Source organism: Hippocampus guttulatus, chromosome 8 (assembly GCF_054856545.1).
Source record: "Hippocampus guttulatus isolate MCC_2025c chromosome 8, RoL_Hgut_1.0, whole genome shotgun sequence".
In the NCBI taxonomy this organism is placed as follows: Eukaryota; Metazoa; Chordata; class Actinopteri; order Syngnathiformes; family Syngnathidae; genus Hippocampus; species Hippocampus guttulatus.
Window position 1 is genome coordinate 19,287,410 of NC_141268.1, and position 13,170 is coordinate 19,300,579.

A 13,170-nucleotide genomic window follows, 5' to 3' on the forward strand; every position below is an offset into this window, starting at 1 on the left:
GGAGTGCTGCGACGATCTGCGTTTCCTCAAAACCCGTTTCTCCTTGACGATGGCCATCAGAGCAGCGCTTTCACTTCTCTGATTGGACCATGCCTCAGGGCATGTGACGCAACAAAGGAGATACAGAGACGAGTAGAGTTGTATGCAGCCATGTACTCAAATACAGTTACTTTTGAATAATATAGGTCAAGTACAAGTACAAAGTAGTCCTCAAAATAATTAACATTTGTGTAAATAAGCAATCCATGAGTAAAACTGCTCATGTAGTCCTGAGCTGAAGGTTGTTTTCCTGTGCGATTAATACTTGTCTTAAGTCATTGGACTGTACTTCAATCTTTGTGTATCGCCTCTTCTGACCTGTTCAACACCAGTTGCTGTTGTGCAGCTGTGTTCGCGTAAGAAGTCGCAGGTATTTTTGTAATGTGAATGAGTACATAAATTGGATTTAACAAAAAACCCGGATTGGGCATCGCCCCTGCAGTGTGAACATAACCTTAAGTTTCTTGATGTCATTTTTCTATTCAAAAAAGGCATCTTCCAAATATTGAACTTTATTGAAGCAGGAAAGGGATGAAAAGTGCCTGTACGTAATCACGCAGATCACATTGGCGTGCACATACACTCACGTGTACATCATCTCAGCCATGTGCGACATTTTCTTCGGTATGTAGAGGTAGAACTCCATGTAGCCGGCCAGGTCCTCCATGGTGACGTCATCGACCGAGACCAGCGCCTGCGTAGAACACGAGCGAGGGGAGGCCGGCGAGTGGGTAAGGCCGGCAGTCCTGGTGGGCGGGGCCCGGGTTCCCCCGCGCCTCTCGCACTCCGAGATGACGTCACGCAGTCCCGTGAAGGAGTATGCTCCCGTGGCCGACCAAGCACCCGTTTTGGATGCACAGCAACAGGGGGCCGCGCCGCCGCTCCCTCCCTCCCAAGCCTTCGGGTCGCCGTCTGTGTGTGAGCACGCACACAGGCCACTGCAACCACGGCGCTTGGACAAAAGTCCGAAGTCGGGCGTGTCAGCGTCATCCTTTTCGCGGACGGTTCCTGAGCTGCTCTGGTCCTTCCCGGGAAGCTCAGACGGGGGGACGGTGGCCGATAGTCGATGCGGAGCAGCCCCGGTGGGCACCGCCCCAAAGCCGCCAGAGGATGCAGGGCTGAGCTCAGTGCGCTTCTTTAGGACTCCCGCAGGGGGCGGTGTGGCAGAATAGGTGAACCTCGGTGGGTGCAGGATGGGCGATTTAGAGCGCCGCCGCCGCTGCGTCCGACTGGCTCCTCGCGATGCCTTCCTCATGCAGCTGCTGAAACAAAAAGTCAGTCACGATCTACCTTCGCAAAGGCAACCCGTCCTTTCAGAAAGTACCAATCGGGATCCTTTTCCACTTGACTTGTCCAAAAACATCAGTGGCCGATTTCAAAGTAAATTGGCTTCTCTTAGCATTAAGGGACCCTGAAATATAATTGAGAGCATTCAGTAAATACTTTTAAAATTAATCAGCTGATTAATCGGTCATCAGAATTTGTTTCTGCCAAATATATGTGTCGGCCTCAAACGGTCCATATGGATGGGGCCCTCGTGTACAGTGAGGTGGCCATTTTGTAGCGCTGTCAGAATGCATTGTGACGAGTTAATGATTGCCAAGGAATTCACTTGCTTCAAAGGGATTTTGAGTGGCACTATTCAGGTCCACTCTATGAAAAAGCCACACTGGTCAAAGGAGTCAGGAATAATTGTAAACGCCTTCCACACACGTCCACTCACCCGTGCCAGTTGTCCTTGGACGCTCCGTGTTTGGCCTTAGAAGGGCCGGGGTCCCTTGCTGTCACTCGAGGAGAATCGGGCACACCAGGCGCCGCGAGTGCCCTGCACACACAAAAAATGTGTGCGTCAGCATCCGCTCGCTAGCAGCGCGGACATCGTATGGAGGGACGGGTCGTACCTGTCGGCATCCACTCGTAGCTTCTTGAAGGCCGTCTGGAGCGTTTCTTCCTCATGCTCCGGACCGCCTGCTGCCATGCTGGACCCAGGCCGGACCCCCCACTGACAAACAAACGCAACACATTTGAACAGGGCCAACAAGGAGGCTCACCACTCTGGACTTGGCTTACATTACATGAATGGGCAATAGCAGCAAGAGGTCGAAACGAGTCAATCATGCGACATTATATTTTCTGTGCTTTACTTAGGTTGTTTTACGCCAGGGCATGCCAACATTTGCCCGATGGGGAGGCAGAAGTGGAAAATCAAGACAAGGGCACGGAAAATCCTCCTGGATCCCCCGCACCCTGCCCACCACCTTTTCCAGCTACTCCCCTCAGGCAGACGCTACAGATCCATGCGCACCAAATCCAGTAGACACTTAAACAGCTTCTTCCCTCTAGCCATTAACTCCTTAAACAGTCACTGACGTGGTCACTCTTCTTGTACTACAAATACTGCTACTGGTTACTCTAAAATGGTTCAATGATTTGTTGTTTACGATGATACTAATGCAGCGGGTTATACCGGAGACAAATTCCTTGTGTGTTCTACATACTTGGCCAATAAAGATGATTCTGATTCTGAGAAAGTCAAAACCCTGCCACCGTTTGGCTTTAGCCACAGGAGCTTCTGCTCAACTGGCAGACAAATGAGCTTGTTTACCCACCAGTTGAGTAGAAGCACTTGTGGCGAAAGCCAAACGGTGGCAGGGTTTTTAACTTTCTTTGCCACTTCTCGTGGGGACAGAACACACCATCAAATGCAATTTTACAATTGTGTGCACTCGAGGGCGCAGTTTGTGAAATTGGCTGCTCCTCAGGAATTTACACCTGGTCTTTCCGCACTTGAGAAGGCGAAAAGTTGCCAAGTGTTACCAGTAAAGGACGCCAACTTCGCGGAAAAGGCTGCACTGTCGGAGTTAAAAACTGTAGCGCTATGCCAAAATGTCAGTCAACTGGGTGAGTAGTAAAGGGGTCGCTTTGCTGGAATCTTTCTGTGCATTTTTGTACATTACCACAACGGACTTGGATCCATGCGGACTAGCGGTGCCCAGCTGAGTTCAAATTGGAATAACTGTGGCCCCTGAACTCATACCTGCTTCATAAGATCAGGTACTTGTGTCCATTTGAGTGGCGTCATCGAGCCACTGACGTCACGTGGTGCCATGACGCAGCAAAAAACTACGAGCTAGGTGGCAAATCCATTGTTCTGAATGAAAGAAAGACGTCGGATTTTTAGGCCAACTTCGAACAATGCATCTCGTCTTGTGTTGGACGAGCAGAGGGCCACGAATACTAGCAAAGTGTTTGCTAATAGCCGCCTGTCGCCACCACCAGGGCTAATGTTAGCCGCTAATCAGCTACCAAATGAGCGAGGCGAAAGCTTGCTGACGACAACAAGGAGGAAAGCAAAGACTTACACTTCTTCACAAATTCCACGCGGCAACGGCCGGATCCAGAGCACGCATAGAGGCCGCCGAGCCCGCCGAGGACGGCGGTCGCTCACACTCGGCGGCTGACGAGTCTAGCGAGGCTAACGACGCCACTGGCTACTTCGTGCACAACACTACGCTGAAAAGAAAACAAACTAATGTGCGTCACCTGTCCACTGACGTCAAGTGAACGCGACGAAGAGAAGAAAAATAATACGACTAATAATCACAAACTATTCGCCCGTCGTCGCCGTCTATCGTGAGTGCGCTCGTAAACTGCAACAGCCTACCGATGTCACACAAAAACAAACTGAACGCTGACGTCACGGGCCACAAGTGACCACGTGACACCGTTCATGCTTTAAGATGTTGAGTTGTCATATGCACAGTCAAAACATGCTATCGCTGGCCAACAAAACGCTTAGTTTGCCACAAAGGGTGTCAAAGATTAAGAGAATTTTGAAGGACAGATGAATTCTGAAGAGGCGGTACGGTGAAGACAGGTTATCCACGTCCGCCTCACTGGAGAGATCAATGGTTCGATTCCGGCCTCTGGCCTTCCCGTGTGGAGTTTGCGTGTGATTGTGTGTGTATTCTTCATTATCTGGATGTAAGATATCCAAAAAGCTGTACACATGATTAATTAATTACGGCAAACTGTAAAATGTATCTGACTTTATATAGCACCCTTTTTGTTGTTCATATTTATTTTATTTGACTTTTATATTGTTTGTAACCCCCCCCCATCCCAACGTGTTTTGAGATTTTAAAAATATATATTTCTTGTCTCGATTCCAGTTTTCTCATGTACTCTTCACTTTTTCTTTTTTATATAAAGTTTTTTTAAAAAACACTTCGAGCAAGAGTGTCACTAGTTTCCATCTGTACAGCGTGCTGGTCCAATCACATGGCGCCAACTGGACGTTGTCCCCGGGCCGTCTGGTCTTCGTCCAATCGGGGCAAAGCGCGGGGAGGGAATCGTTGAGTGTCGTCGCTGTCAACCAATGACAAGCTGAGACTGTACTTGACGTTCGCCTTAGACTCGCGTGTTAGTTACCGGCGGCAGCGAGTGACGAGTCTTACGCTAAGCTAAATCAGGCTAGACAAACTAGGCAAAGGCTCAAGTTGGTTCTGGGGCGACGAGCGTGAAATTGACATTTTTGATTCGCACGCTAGAGAGGCTCAAATGTTGATTTCTGGCGGCGTGTCGGCGGCTGTGCTGCTCGCGGCGGTGCTGGCGTCCAGCGAGGCGCTCAAGGAAGGAGAATGCGAAGGTAAGCTGGAGCCTGGCGGCCGGCTAACGTTTGCTCAGGCAACTCCAATCCAAAAAGTCCAAATAACTCCTGGAAATCTTAATCAAATCAGCCATGCTCGTTTGGATAATGAAGAGGAACATACCAATGTCACAATTTAATTGCGAATTGAAAGTGTTAACTGTAAGCGTTGAATGTGTTTCCTTCAGTTTGTGCGGCGTTTTAAATGATGAGCATAACTCGCATACAATAAAATTGTCCATTGTTGCTCAACCTCTGTTAAATCACGGCACATTATTATATTTTGGAAAACTCACAGCACACTCCCTTGAAGTAAAGTGATGTGTCGGGCGACACCCCCTGAGCTAAACTCCCCCTATCCTGCAAGGTAAAACGCAGACACTCATTTAGGGGCAACAAGAAGAATCTCTGAGAAGGAACAAGCACAGGTGGAGGGGACCCCCTTTTTGGATGCTGAGCAGGCACCATTCATTTACGACATAATATGATGCAATACTGTGCTGGCTAAAGTGGCATGAGAGTCAATTTCATGGTTAACTGAACTTTCACTTCTATTACACTTTCAACTTGAGGTTCTCAACGCTCTTGAACACTGTCTCCTCATTTGACATAATGACGCAGCATCAGGAGCAAATGGGAGGAGTTCAGTATCTTTCTCAAGGACACCTGGTCATGGCCATGCCAGTCCATTTAATGAGATGAAGTAGTGCCGGTGGACGCCTTGGAGAAAGGGGTTCTTCTCAAGACCCAGCCCGCTAAGTCGATGTACAGTCATCCTTAGCAATGCCTCTGGGGAGCGGTCCACATCAGGTCTTGTCCCTTTTGGTTGGTGCAAAATCCAAACCGCCTGAGAGTCAAACATCACCACCTTGCTCCCTCATCCAGCAGATGAGGAAGGGGGAGGAGTTAGGAGAAGTGGCAGAAAAACAGACCTACCAAGATGTACAAAATGCCTGCATATACAAATAAAGCCTAAGTCAAGATCTATGCCAAAAATATATCTACGGAAATAATGATGATTTGGCGAATGGACGTACTTGGTGTGGAAGCTGGGCTTGTTCAACATTTTTTGCCAATTTTGCGGACGATTGTTACAGAGCAAAATTTTTGTTGCAGTGTGTGTGACGTTTTTGGGCAAGTTCTACAAATCGCTTCAGGAGGACAAAGTGGAAATGAAAAGTGACAATGTGGAGAAGGCGCTCCTCAAGAGCTGCAGCGCCGCCAAAGGCAAAGAAAATCGATTTGTAAGTCCCCACACAAACCTGACCTCATCTTTGCCGGTGCCGCTGCTGCCTTCTAACGAGGGGATGTGTGTTTTGTGTGTTGTGTGTGGCGTACGCACGTGAGTGCAGTGCTACTACATTGGGGCGACCAGCGATGCCGCCACGAAGATGATCAACGAGGTGTCCAAGCCGCTCAGCTATCACGTCCCAGTTGACAAAATCTGCGAGAAGCTGAAGAAGAAAGACAGCCAAATCTGTGAACTGCGATACGGTAACTGCCAGTTACACTTTCTCCCCCACTTCCACTCGTGCCTGGGCGCAAATGATACTCCGGATAGTTCGGCATTCTTCACTAGTTATATTTAATTTTTAAAAAATTCTTGTGACTTTTTCTTTGTTTTAATTCGGTTTTCAAAAGAGCATGTTAGTTTCCATTTCTGGGGAAAATAAATGTTTTATTGGAGCAGGACATGTCCTGCCATTAACTCTCCTCTCACCTCAATGTTTCTCTGAGCTCACCAGTACGACACTAATACCTAGAGCATATATGAACGTGAGCACTGTTCTACTTGGTGTACACGTTGTTGCCGCGCCATTTCAATCTGCTGCTTAAAGATGCTGATTAGCACGAGCATCAAGCTAGCGGCACGCAAGGCTAAGCCATGAGCTTGTGTGAAATAGCCAAGGTGTCTTTGATTTCGAGTCACTTTTAACAAGCGTCGTAAAGTGTTTTTCTGAAGAATATTTTTACTAATTGGTTGGAAAGTTTTTATCTTGAACCCCCCCCCCCCCAAGTCACTACTCTCTTGCTTTCATTTTTTCAGTCCTTTTATTGTCCGTCTGTAATATGTGTAAAACATCTTTTGTGTGTGAATGTGCAGACAAGCAAGTGGACCTGAGCTCAGTGGACCTGAAGAAACTGAAGGTCAAGGATCTGAAGAAGATTTTGGAAGAGTGGGGTGAGTCGTGCAAAGGCTGCGCCGAAAAGTCCGACTTCATCCGGAAGATCACAGAGCTGATGCCCAAGTACGCACCCGCCGCCGCCAGCTCACGGACTGACCTCTGATCAGCGAGGTGCGGCTGGCAGGCGCCTGCGTCACGGGGCCACCGTTCGCCACTCGCAATCGGGAGGCGGTGTGCTGTGCCGTGCGTGTGTGCCGTTTCTTCTTTCCATGCGACTCACTCAGGACGCCGACAGGCGGACATTTGGTTCCACCCGCTCTCCGGCCGCAGGGCCGCCATCACTTCCTGTTTCTGACTTGATGTTTGTGTTTGTATTAAAACCGTGTTTCCCAAACACTTAAGTGCGGTGCTTGTCAAACGAGGCTGCGCAAAATATGAAAATGATGTTGCACCATTTTTCAGAGGTGTAAAGTTGCATATGGCAAAGGGGTGCCAAGGAACGCTCCCAAAAGCCATGACTCCTCCGTATGTCAGCTTTTAGTCAATTACAAACGTAATTCCAATTCTGTTGAGATGTTGTGTTAAACAAAGACAATACAATGATTTGCAAAGCATATTCAACCTATATTTTAATACACCACAAAGACAAGATATATGATGTTCAAACTGATAAAACTTTGTTTTTTAGTAAATAATCATGAACTTAGAATTTTATGGCTACAACATGTTCCACAAAAAGCTGGCACATGTGGTAAAAAATAATTAGGGATTTCATCATCGATGGTCCATGACATAATCAAAAGGTTCAGAGAATCTGGAGAAATTACTGCACGTAAGCGGCAAAGCAAATAAACTTGCTTTGCAAATCATTGCATTCTGTATTTATGGTGAACGCAACAGCTTGATTGGAATTGGGTTTGAAAACCATGTACCAAAACACGTACCCGGCCTTCTCAAATAAATTGGTGTTGTTTTCCGAAAGCAAAAGGGGTTTTATCACATTCATAACCTCTGTTTGGGGGGAACAGTGGTTGACTGGTTAGTACGTCGGCCTCATAGTGCAGAGGTGCAGGGTTCGGTTCCGGCTCTGGCCTTCCTTTGTGGAGTTTGCATGTTCTGCCCGTGCCTGCATGGGTTTTCTCTGGATACTCTGGTTTCCTCCCATCCATTTTCCGAACCGCTTGATCCTCACTAGGGTCGCGGGGGGTGCTGGAGCCTATCCCAGCCGTCTCCGGGCAGTAGGCGGGGGACACCCTGAATCAGTTGCCAGCCAATCGCAGGGCACACAGAGACGAACAACCATCCACGCTAGCATTCACACCTAGGGACAATTTAGAGCGTCCAATCAGCCTGCCATGCATGTTTTTGGAATGTGGGAGGAAACCGGAGCACCCGGAGAAAACCCACGCAGGCCCGGGGAGAACATGCAAACTCCACACAGGGAGGCCGGAGCTGGAATCGAACCCGGTACCTCTGCACTGTGAAGCCGACGTGCTAACCACTGGACTACCGGGCCGTCTGGTTTCCTCCCATATTCCCAAAACATGCACTGTAGGTTAATGGAGCATCCGAAATTGTCCCTATGTGTGCCTGTGAGTGTGAATGTTTATCTATGTGTGCCCTGCGATTGGCTGGCAGCCAGTACAGGGTGTCCCCCGCCTACTGCACAATTACGGCTGGGTTAGGCTCCAGCATGCCCGCGACCCTCGTGAGGAGAAGCTTATTATAAAATGGATAACTTGTTTCTTCCTCTCCTACAAACGGTGCTTTGATTTTTTTGTTTGTTTTCTGAGACCCCTGTTTTTAGACACTCGCAATGTGTCATATACAAGAAATAAGTTGTTTTGGATGTGATGACCTTGTTATTCATTGATTTTCAAATAATTGTACAGCTCTCTTGGAGAAATACATGGCTGAGTTGTCATAGCATTGCACCTTTGCCACTTGCCTTGATTCAATCTTGGGCAAGTTCCATGACCTGGATGACAGATAGCAACAATAAATCTATCTTGGTTCATCGATCTTTGCCAGTGACGGCGACAGGAAGAACAAATTAAATGTTCTTGCAGTAAATGGTAAAGGGAACAGTCCAATAGAGTACTTGTATTTTACATTTCATCTTGTGGCGGTCGTCACAATTTAGGTAATAACATTACTGTTAATAACCAGCAATGTCAGAACACGGGTCAGAAATAGACATAAGGGAACATATTTCATTACTTTGTGACAAAGATTAATATTTATGAATGAATATTTACCATAGCTTCAATGTTTCTTAGAGAGGAAAAATTCTAATTGACTTCAACAGAAAACAGTAGTAGAGAAACTTGTGGATGTGTTCGATTGGATAAATTAGGATTATTTTTCATGTCTGATTGAATGTTTTTTTTTTAACTTTTTATTTTTATGGACAAAATATTCAACTTGGCACTTCAATAACATTTTCTTTGTCAATTTAACGAGAACAAAAACAACAGGTACATAAAATCAAGACATTCCAATTCAAACATCAAACGATTACACATTAACATTTTAGTATATGTATGTAAAAATTGTTGACAGACTTCAAATAAACAACTTTGAGTACATGTCAAAAATGTTGACCTTTTTTATCTATAAATTTGAGAGACTTAATGTAACAATGTCAAGTTAAAACAACCGTAAAGCGTGTAGTACTCCTTAAAAATTTGGCTTTGTGAATAAAATTTGTCCGGCTGTATGACGAGGTCTGGCCCTGCGTGATGACGTCACGTCGCCCGTTCGCCCCCGCCTCCAAACGTTGCAGGCGCACATTCCTATTGTCCAAGATGGCGACGGCGTTGTCGTTGCACCTCTCCCGTCGCTGACGGGCGGACATGTTTACTTTTTCCAGCCTCTCTTGGCTTTGTCGAGGGGCAAACGCACGTCGCCGCCGCGGCGGGGCGGAAGTGGCTCTTTAGCCAAACCTGCTGGAGACTAATACACCAAGGATTATTGCCGCTGGAAGAGATCCGTCCCCCTCGTCGTCCTTCCCGCCGACATGAAGCGGCAGGCAGCCAGGGAGAGTTCGCCTCCTCTTCCTCCGTCGTCGTCCAGGGCGGCCGCCAAGCGTCTCCGGGAGAGGGACCGAGAGAGCGGCCGCCGGGAGGAGCTCGCCCCACCGCCGCTGGGTCTGCTACTGGCGGACAGCCGCGGCGGACACCGCCGGAGGAGCCGCAGCCGGGAGCGGGACAAGGCGGCTGCGACGGCCGGACTGCGGCCCCCAGCCAGGGACTACAAGACACTGCTCATCAGCAACGTAAGCCCGCAGGTACCCGATGACGACCTGGAGGATGCCCTCTTCCACGAGTTCAAGAGGTTCGGCGATGTCAGCGTCAAACTGTCACACACGCCGGAACTGGGCCGTATCGCCTATGTCAACTTCCGTCACGCGGAGGACGCGAAAGAAGCGCGCCACGCCAAAACGTCTCGGCTCCTCCTGGCCGAGCGGCCCCTCAAAATCGAGCCTGTGTACGTGCGTAGGAGGAGTGTCACGCCGCCCGACGTCACCTACCTGGCCGCCGTGCGCGCGCACGCTCATGCCACGCACGTCTCCTACCCACCCTACCGCCAGAGGTCACTGTCGCCGCCAGGACCCTCGCTCAGCCTGCGTGAGCTGCGCGCACGCCACTACGCCCTGGAAAGCCTGAGCCGCGAGCGCCTGCTGGACTATTACGGGATGCTGGATGACAGGGGGCGTCCCTATGGCCTGCCGCCAGTCCCTCAGCCACCGCCGCCTGATGATCTGAAGCCCGAAGATGACCAGCGTGCCACAAGCAACCTTTTCATCGGCAACCTGGACGGCGGCGTCACAGAGGCCGAGTTGAGGCACGGCTTCGACAAGTACGGCGCCATCGAGGATGTGGTCATCAAAAGGCCAGCACGAGGCCAGGGCGGCGCCTATGCTTTTGTCAAGTTCCAGAACCTGGACATGGCCCACCGCGCTAAGGTGGCCATGCAAGGCCGCCTGGTGGGTGGTCATCCCGTCAAGATTGGCTATGGCAAAGCCAACCCGACCACGCGCCTGTGGGTGGGTGGCTTGGGACCAGCTAACTCACTGGCTGCCCTCGCCCGCGAGTTCGATCGCTTTGGGAGCATCCGCAACATTGACTATGTCAAGGGTGAGAGTTTTGCCTACGTCCAGTACGAAAGTCTGGATGCGGCGCAGGCGGCGTGCACACAGATGAGAGGCTTCCCTTTGGGCGGGGCCGATCGCCGCCTGCGCGTGGACTTCGCTAAAGTGGAAGAGACTGCCGCCCGCCCATTCGCACCCGTGCAGCTGCTGCCCCAGTACGACACACTGGCTGACGTCTTCGGCCGCCGCCGCAGCCTGGAGCGTGGAGTCAGGGAGCGCATGTCTCCGTCCTCGCAGAGGGATCGCGACTTCGCCCCCAGCCCTCCACGGGGCCCGGACAGGAGGCCGGGCCTTGCGGGGGCAGATGCCTTTGGGAGGAGCAGCAGGGGCCGGAGTCGCAGCAGGGAGCGCTGGCTGAAGGACCGCGAGGAGAGGCGGGGCCGGAGGCGGAGCCGCAGTCTGTCGGCCGAGCGCGAGAAGGGACGTGGCCGCGCACGGACGTCGCCCGACCTCAGCCCTGACCGCGCCCGCATCCGGGCGCCCGACTCCACCACGGAGCCACGTGATCACACACCCGATGCCAAGGAGGCTGAGTCTCCGACTGCTCGCCACCGCACTAGCAAACAGGCAGACGCCCATCACCACCGCAACAGCGAGGCAGGAGCATCGCCCCCCATACCTGCTGGTGCACCTCCGCTGAGCCCTGGCTCGCTATCGGAGTTTGCAGCTGCATCACTAACTAAGTGTTGGCGCGGAGTGTTTGCACTAAAGAACAGCAGCTTCCCGGCCCAACTGTACCTGCTGGAAGGCGCCGCCCCTTTCTTTAGTGCCATAATGCGGCGCAACGGCGAGCCGCTAAAGATTGCTCAGCGACTCCGCATGGACCAGAGCCGCCTGGATGAGGTGGCACGGCGCGTGAAGGCGGGTCGCCCCGATGCATTCGCTGTACTGCTGGCCCTCCAGGGACCTGTGGACCGGCAGGCTGGTGGTCCTGAGGCGGGGCTCCAGGTACGCCTTTTGCGTCACCTGGTGGCCTACCTGCGCAACAAGGAAGCTGCGGGTGTGGTCAGCCTGCCAGGCGCAAAGGAAGGCGGCCCTGGCGCCATGCTTTATGCCTTCCCACCGGGCGACTTCTCGGTGCAGTACCTACAGGCGGCCAAAAGGGCAGCCACGCGTCTGGACGAGGAGCACATGGTGGTGGTGGTGGTCAATGACACTAACTGACTTCAAGGGGTTGCCCTGACTCCCAACTGTGATGCGCTCCAACTTTAAAAAAAAAAAGAAAAAAGAAAAAGAAGCTCCGCCCTCCCTCATGAATAATTAGTTAGCGTGTTGTGTCTCTTTTAACACTACAAAACATCTTTGAATGTTTCATACTTTTTTGCTTTCAAATGTGATTTGAAGTAGGAAGTCAAAATGTGAGATGGTGAAAATATTGTTTCCCTGGTAATGTTTTTAAAGGACTATTTCTCTTTTTTATGTATTTTGTTTTTAACATACAGTATGTTCTCATGTTAAAGAAAATGGTAACTCTTTATGGCATCCTTTTTTTTTTTTTACACTACACAACACAACCATTATATCATGAGCTACATGCTAACATTAGGCATGATCGTCCGGGTGTCTGTCCCTCCATTAATCCATCCGGTCTCTGAACTGCTCATCCACACTGTCAAGACATAATTTTCCCATCATCCATAACAAACAAAACTGTGCCATTTTGTGCCGTACTAATTGCCCTCCCAACAAACACCACATTGTATTATTTGACATGCTAATCCACCTACTAACGCTCGCCTTGCTGGTCTACATCCTAAAATTAACCATGCTAGTCTGGATGTAAAGAAGCGGGAGTTTTAGCTCGAGCCACATTTATCTACATGCTAACCAACCTGTGACATTCGTAAGGTTTGCTAATTCACATGCTGCAGATAAAATAATGTAGCATTAGCAATCCAAACAAACACAACATTGTTGGCCACCCTTATCCACAGGTATTTTCGAATGCCCATGCTAACATTAGCCAAGCTAGTCCACTTTAATCAATAACCGCAAGAGTTCACTAATACAATACAATACAATACATGCTGATTTATATAGCGCTTTCACAACAGCGGCAGGTGTAACAAAGCGCTTAACAAAACAGTTAACAAAGTAAAATAATAAACACAACACATAACATAAAACACAGGCAGTCGTGCAGTCCTAACCACTTTTCCGTCACACGCTTTGTTGTTTGAAGCAGTTTGAGATGAAAGAGGAGA

At 49.7% G+C, this 13,170-nt stretch overlaps 3 protein-coding genes across 4 annotated transcripts; 2 read left to right on the plus strand and 1 right to left on the minus strand.

Annotated features, from left to right (window-relative positions):
- Positions 1 to 535: 535 nt before the first annotated feature.
- oser1 (oxidative stress responsive serine-rich 1) lies at positions 536 to 3,741 on the minus strand. Of its 2 annotated transcripts, none has more exons than XM_086117712.1 (4): positions 3,402 to 3,741; positions 1,941 to 2,041; positions 1,763 to 1,864; positions 536 to 1,298 (listed from the first exon to the last, which is right to left on the minus strand). In XM_086117712.1, the coding sequence occupies exons 2-4, from the start codon at positions 2,015 to 2,017 to the stop codon at positions 623 to 625; spliced, it is 855 nt and encodes a 284-aa protein (XP_085973838.1). In that variant the 5' UTR covers positions 2,018 to 2,041; positions 3,402 to 3,741; the 3' UTR covers positions 536 to 622. The 2 variants fall into 2 exon arrangements, with proteins under 2 accessions (XP_085973838.1, XP_085973837.1); XM_086117711.1 differs by having other exon boundaries at positions 536 to 1,301; positions 3,402 to 3,740.
- A 712-nt stretch (positions 3,742 to 4,453) lies between these two features.
- On the plus strand, positions 4,454 to 8,834 carry manf (mesencephalic astrocyte-derived neurotrophic factor). Its single transcript, XM_086118156.1, has 4 exons — positions 4,454 to 4,687; positions 5,804 to 5,931; positions 6,040 to 6,181; positions 6,792 to 8,834. The coding sequence occupies exons 1-4, from the start codon at positions 4,600 to 4,602 to the stop codon at positions 6,974 to 6,976; spliced, it is 543 nt and encodes a 180-aa protein (XP_085974282.1). The 5' UTR covers positions 4,454 to 4,599; the 3' UTR covers positions 6,977 to 8,834.
- Positions 8,835 to 9,680: 846 nt separating this feature from the next.
- rbm15b (RNA binding motif protein 15B) lies at positions 9,681 to 12,441 on the plus strand. Its single transcript, XM_086118155.1, has one exon. It carries the CDS (start codon positions 9,833 to 9,835, stop codon positions 12,128 to 12,130), a length of 2,298 nt encoding a protein of 765 aa, XP_085974281.1. The 5' UTR covers positions 9,681 to 9,832; the 3' UTR covers positions 12,131 to 12,441.
- Positions 12,442 to 13,170: the final 729 nt, after the last annotated feature.

Excerpts from the sequence above, each read along its gene's own strand:
- oser1 (XM_086117711.1), bottom strand. The coding sequence starts at position 2,017 with ATGGCAGCAGGCGGTCCGGAGCATGAGGAAGAAACGCTCCAGACGGCC. Across the intron at positions 1,865-1,940 it reads CTACGAGTGGATGCCGACAG|GGCACTCGCGGCGCCTGGTG; the intron begins GTACGACCCGTC and ends TTGTGTGTGCAG. Across the intron at positions 1,302-1,762 it reads TCCAAGGACAACTGGCACGG|CAGCTGCATGAGGAAGGCAT; the intron begins GTGAGTGGACGT and ends TTTTTGTTTCAG.
- manf (XM_086118156.1), top strand. The coding sequence starts at position 4,600 with ATGTTGATTTCTGGCGGCGTGTCGGCGGCTGTGCTGCTCGCGGCGGTG. Across the intron at positions 4,688-5,803 it reads CAAGGAAGGAGAATGCGAAG|TGTGTGTGACGTTTTTGGGC; the intron begins GTAAGCTGGAGC and ends TTTTTGTTGCAG. Across the intron at positions 6,182-6,791 it reads AATCTGTGAACTGCGATACG|ACAAGCAAGTGGACCTGAGC; the intron begins GTAACTGCCAGT and ends GTGAATGTGCAG.
- rbm15b (XM_086118155.1), top strand. The coding sequence starts at position 9,833 with ATGAAGCGGCAGGCAGCCAGGGAGAGTTCGCCTCCTCTTCCTCCGTCG.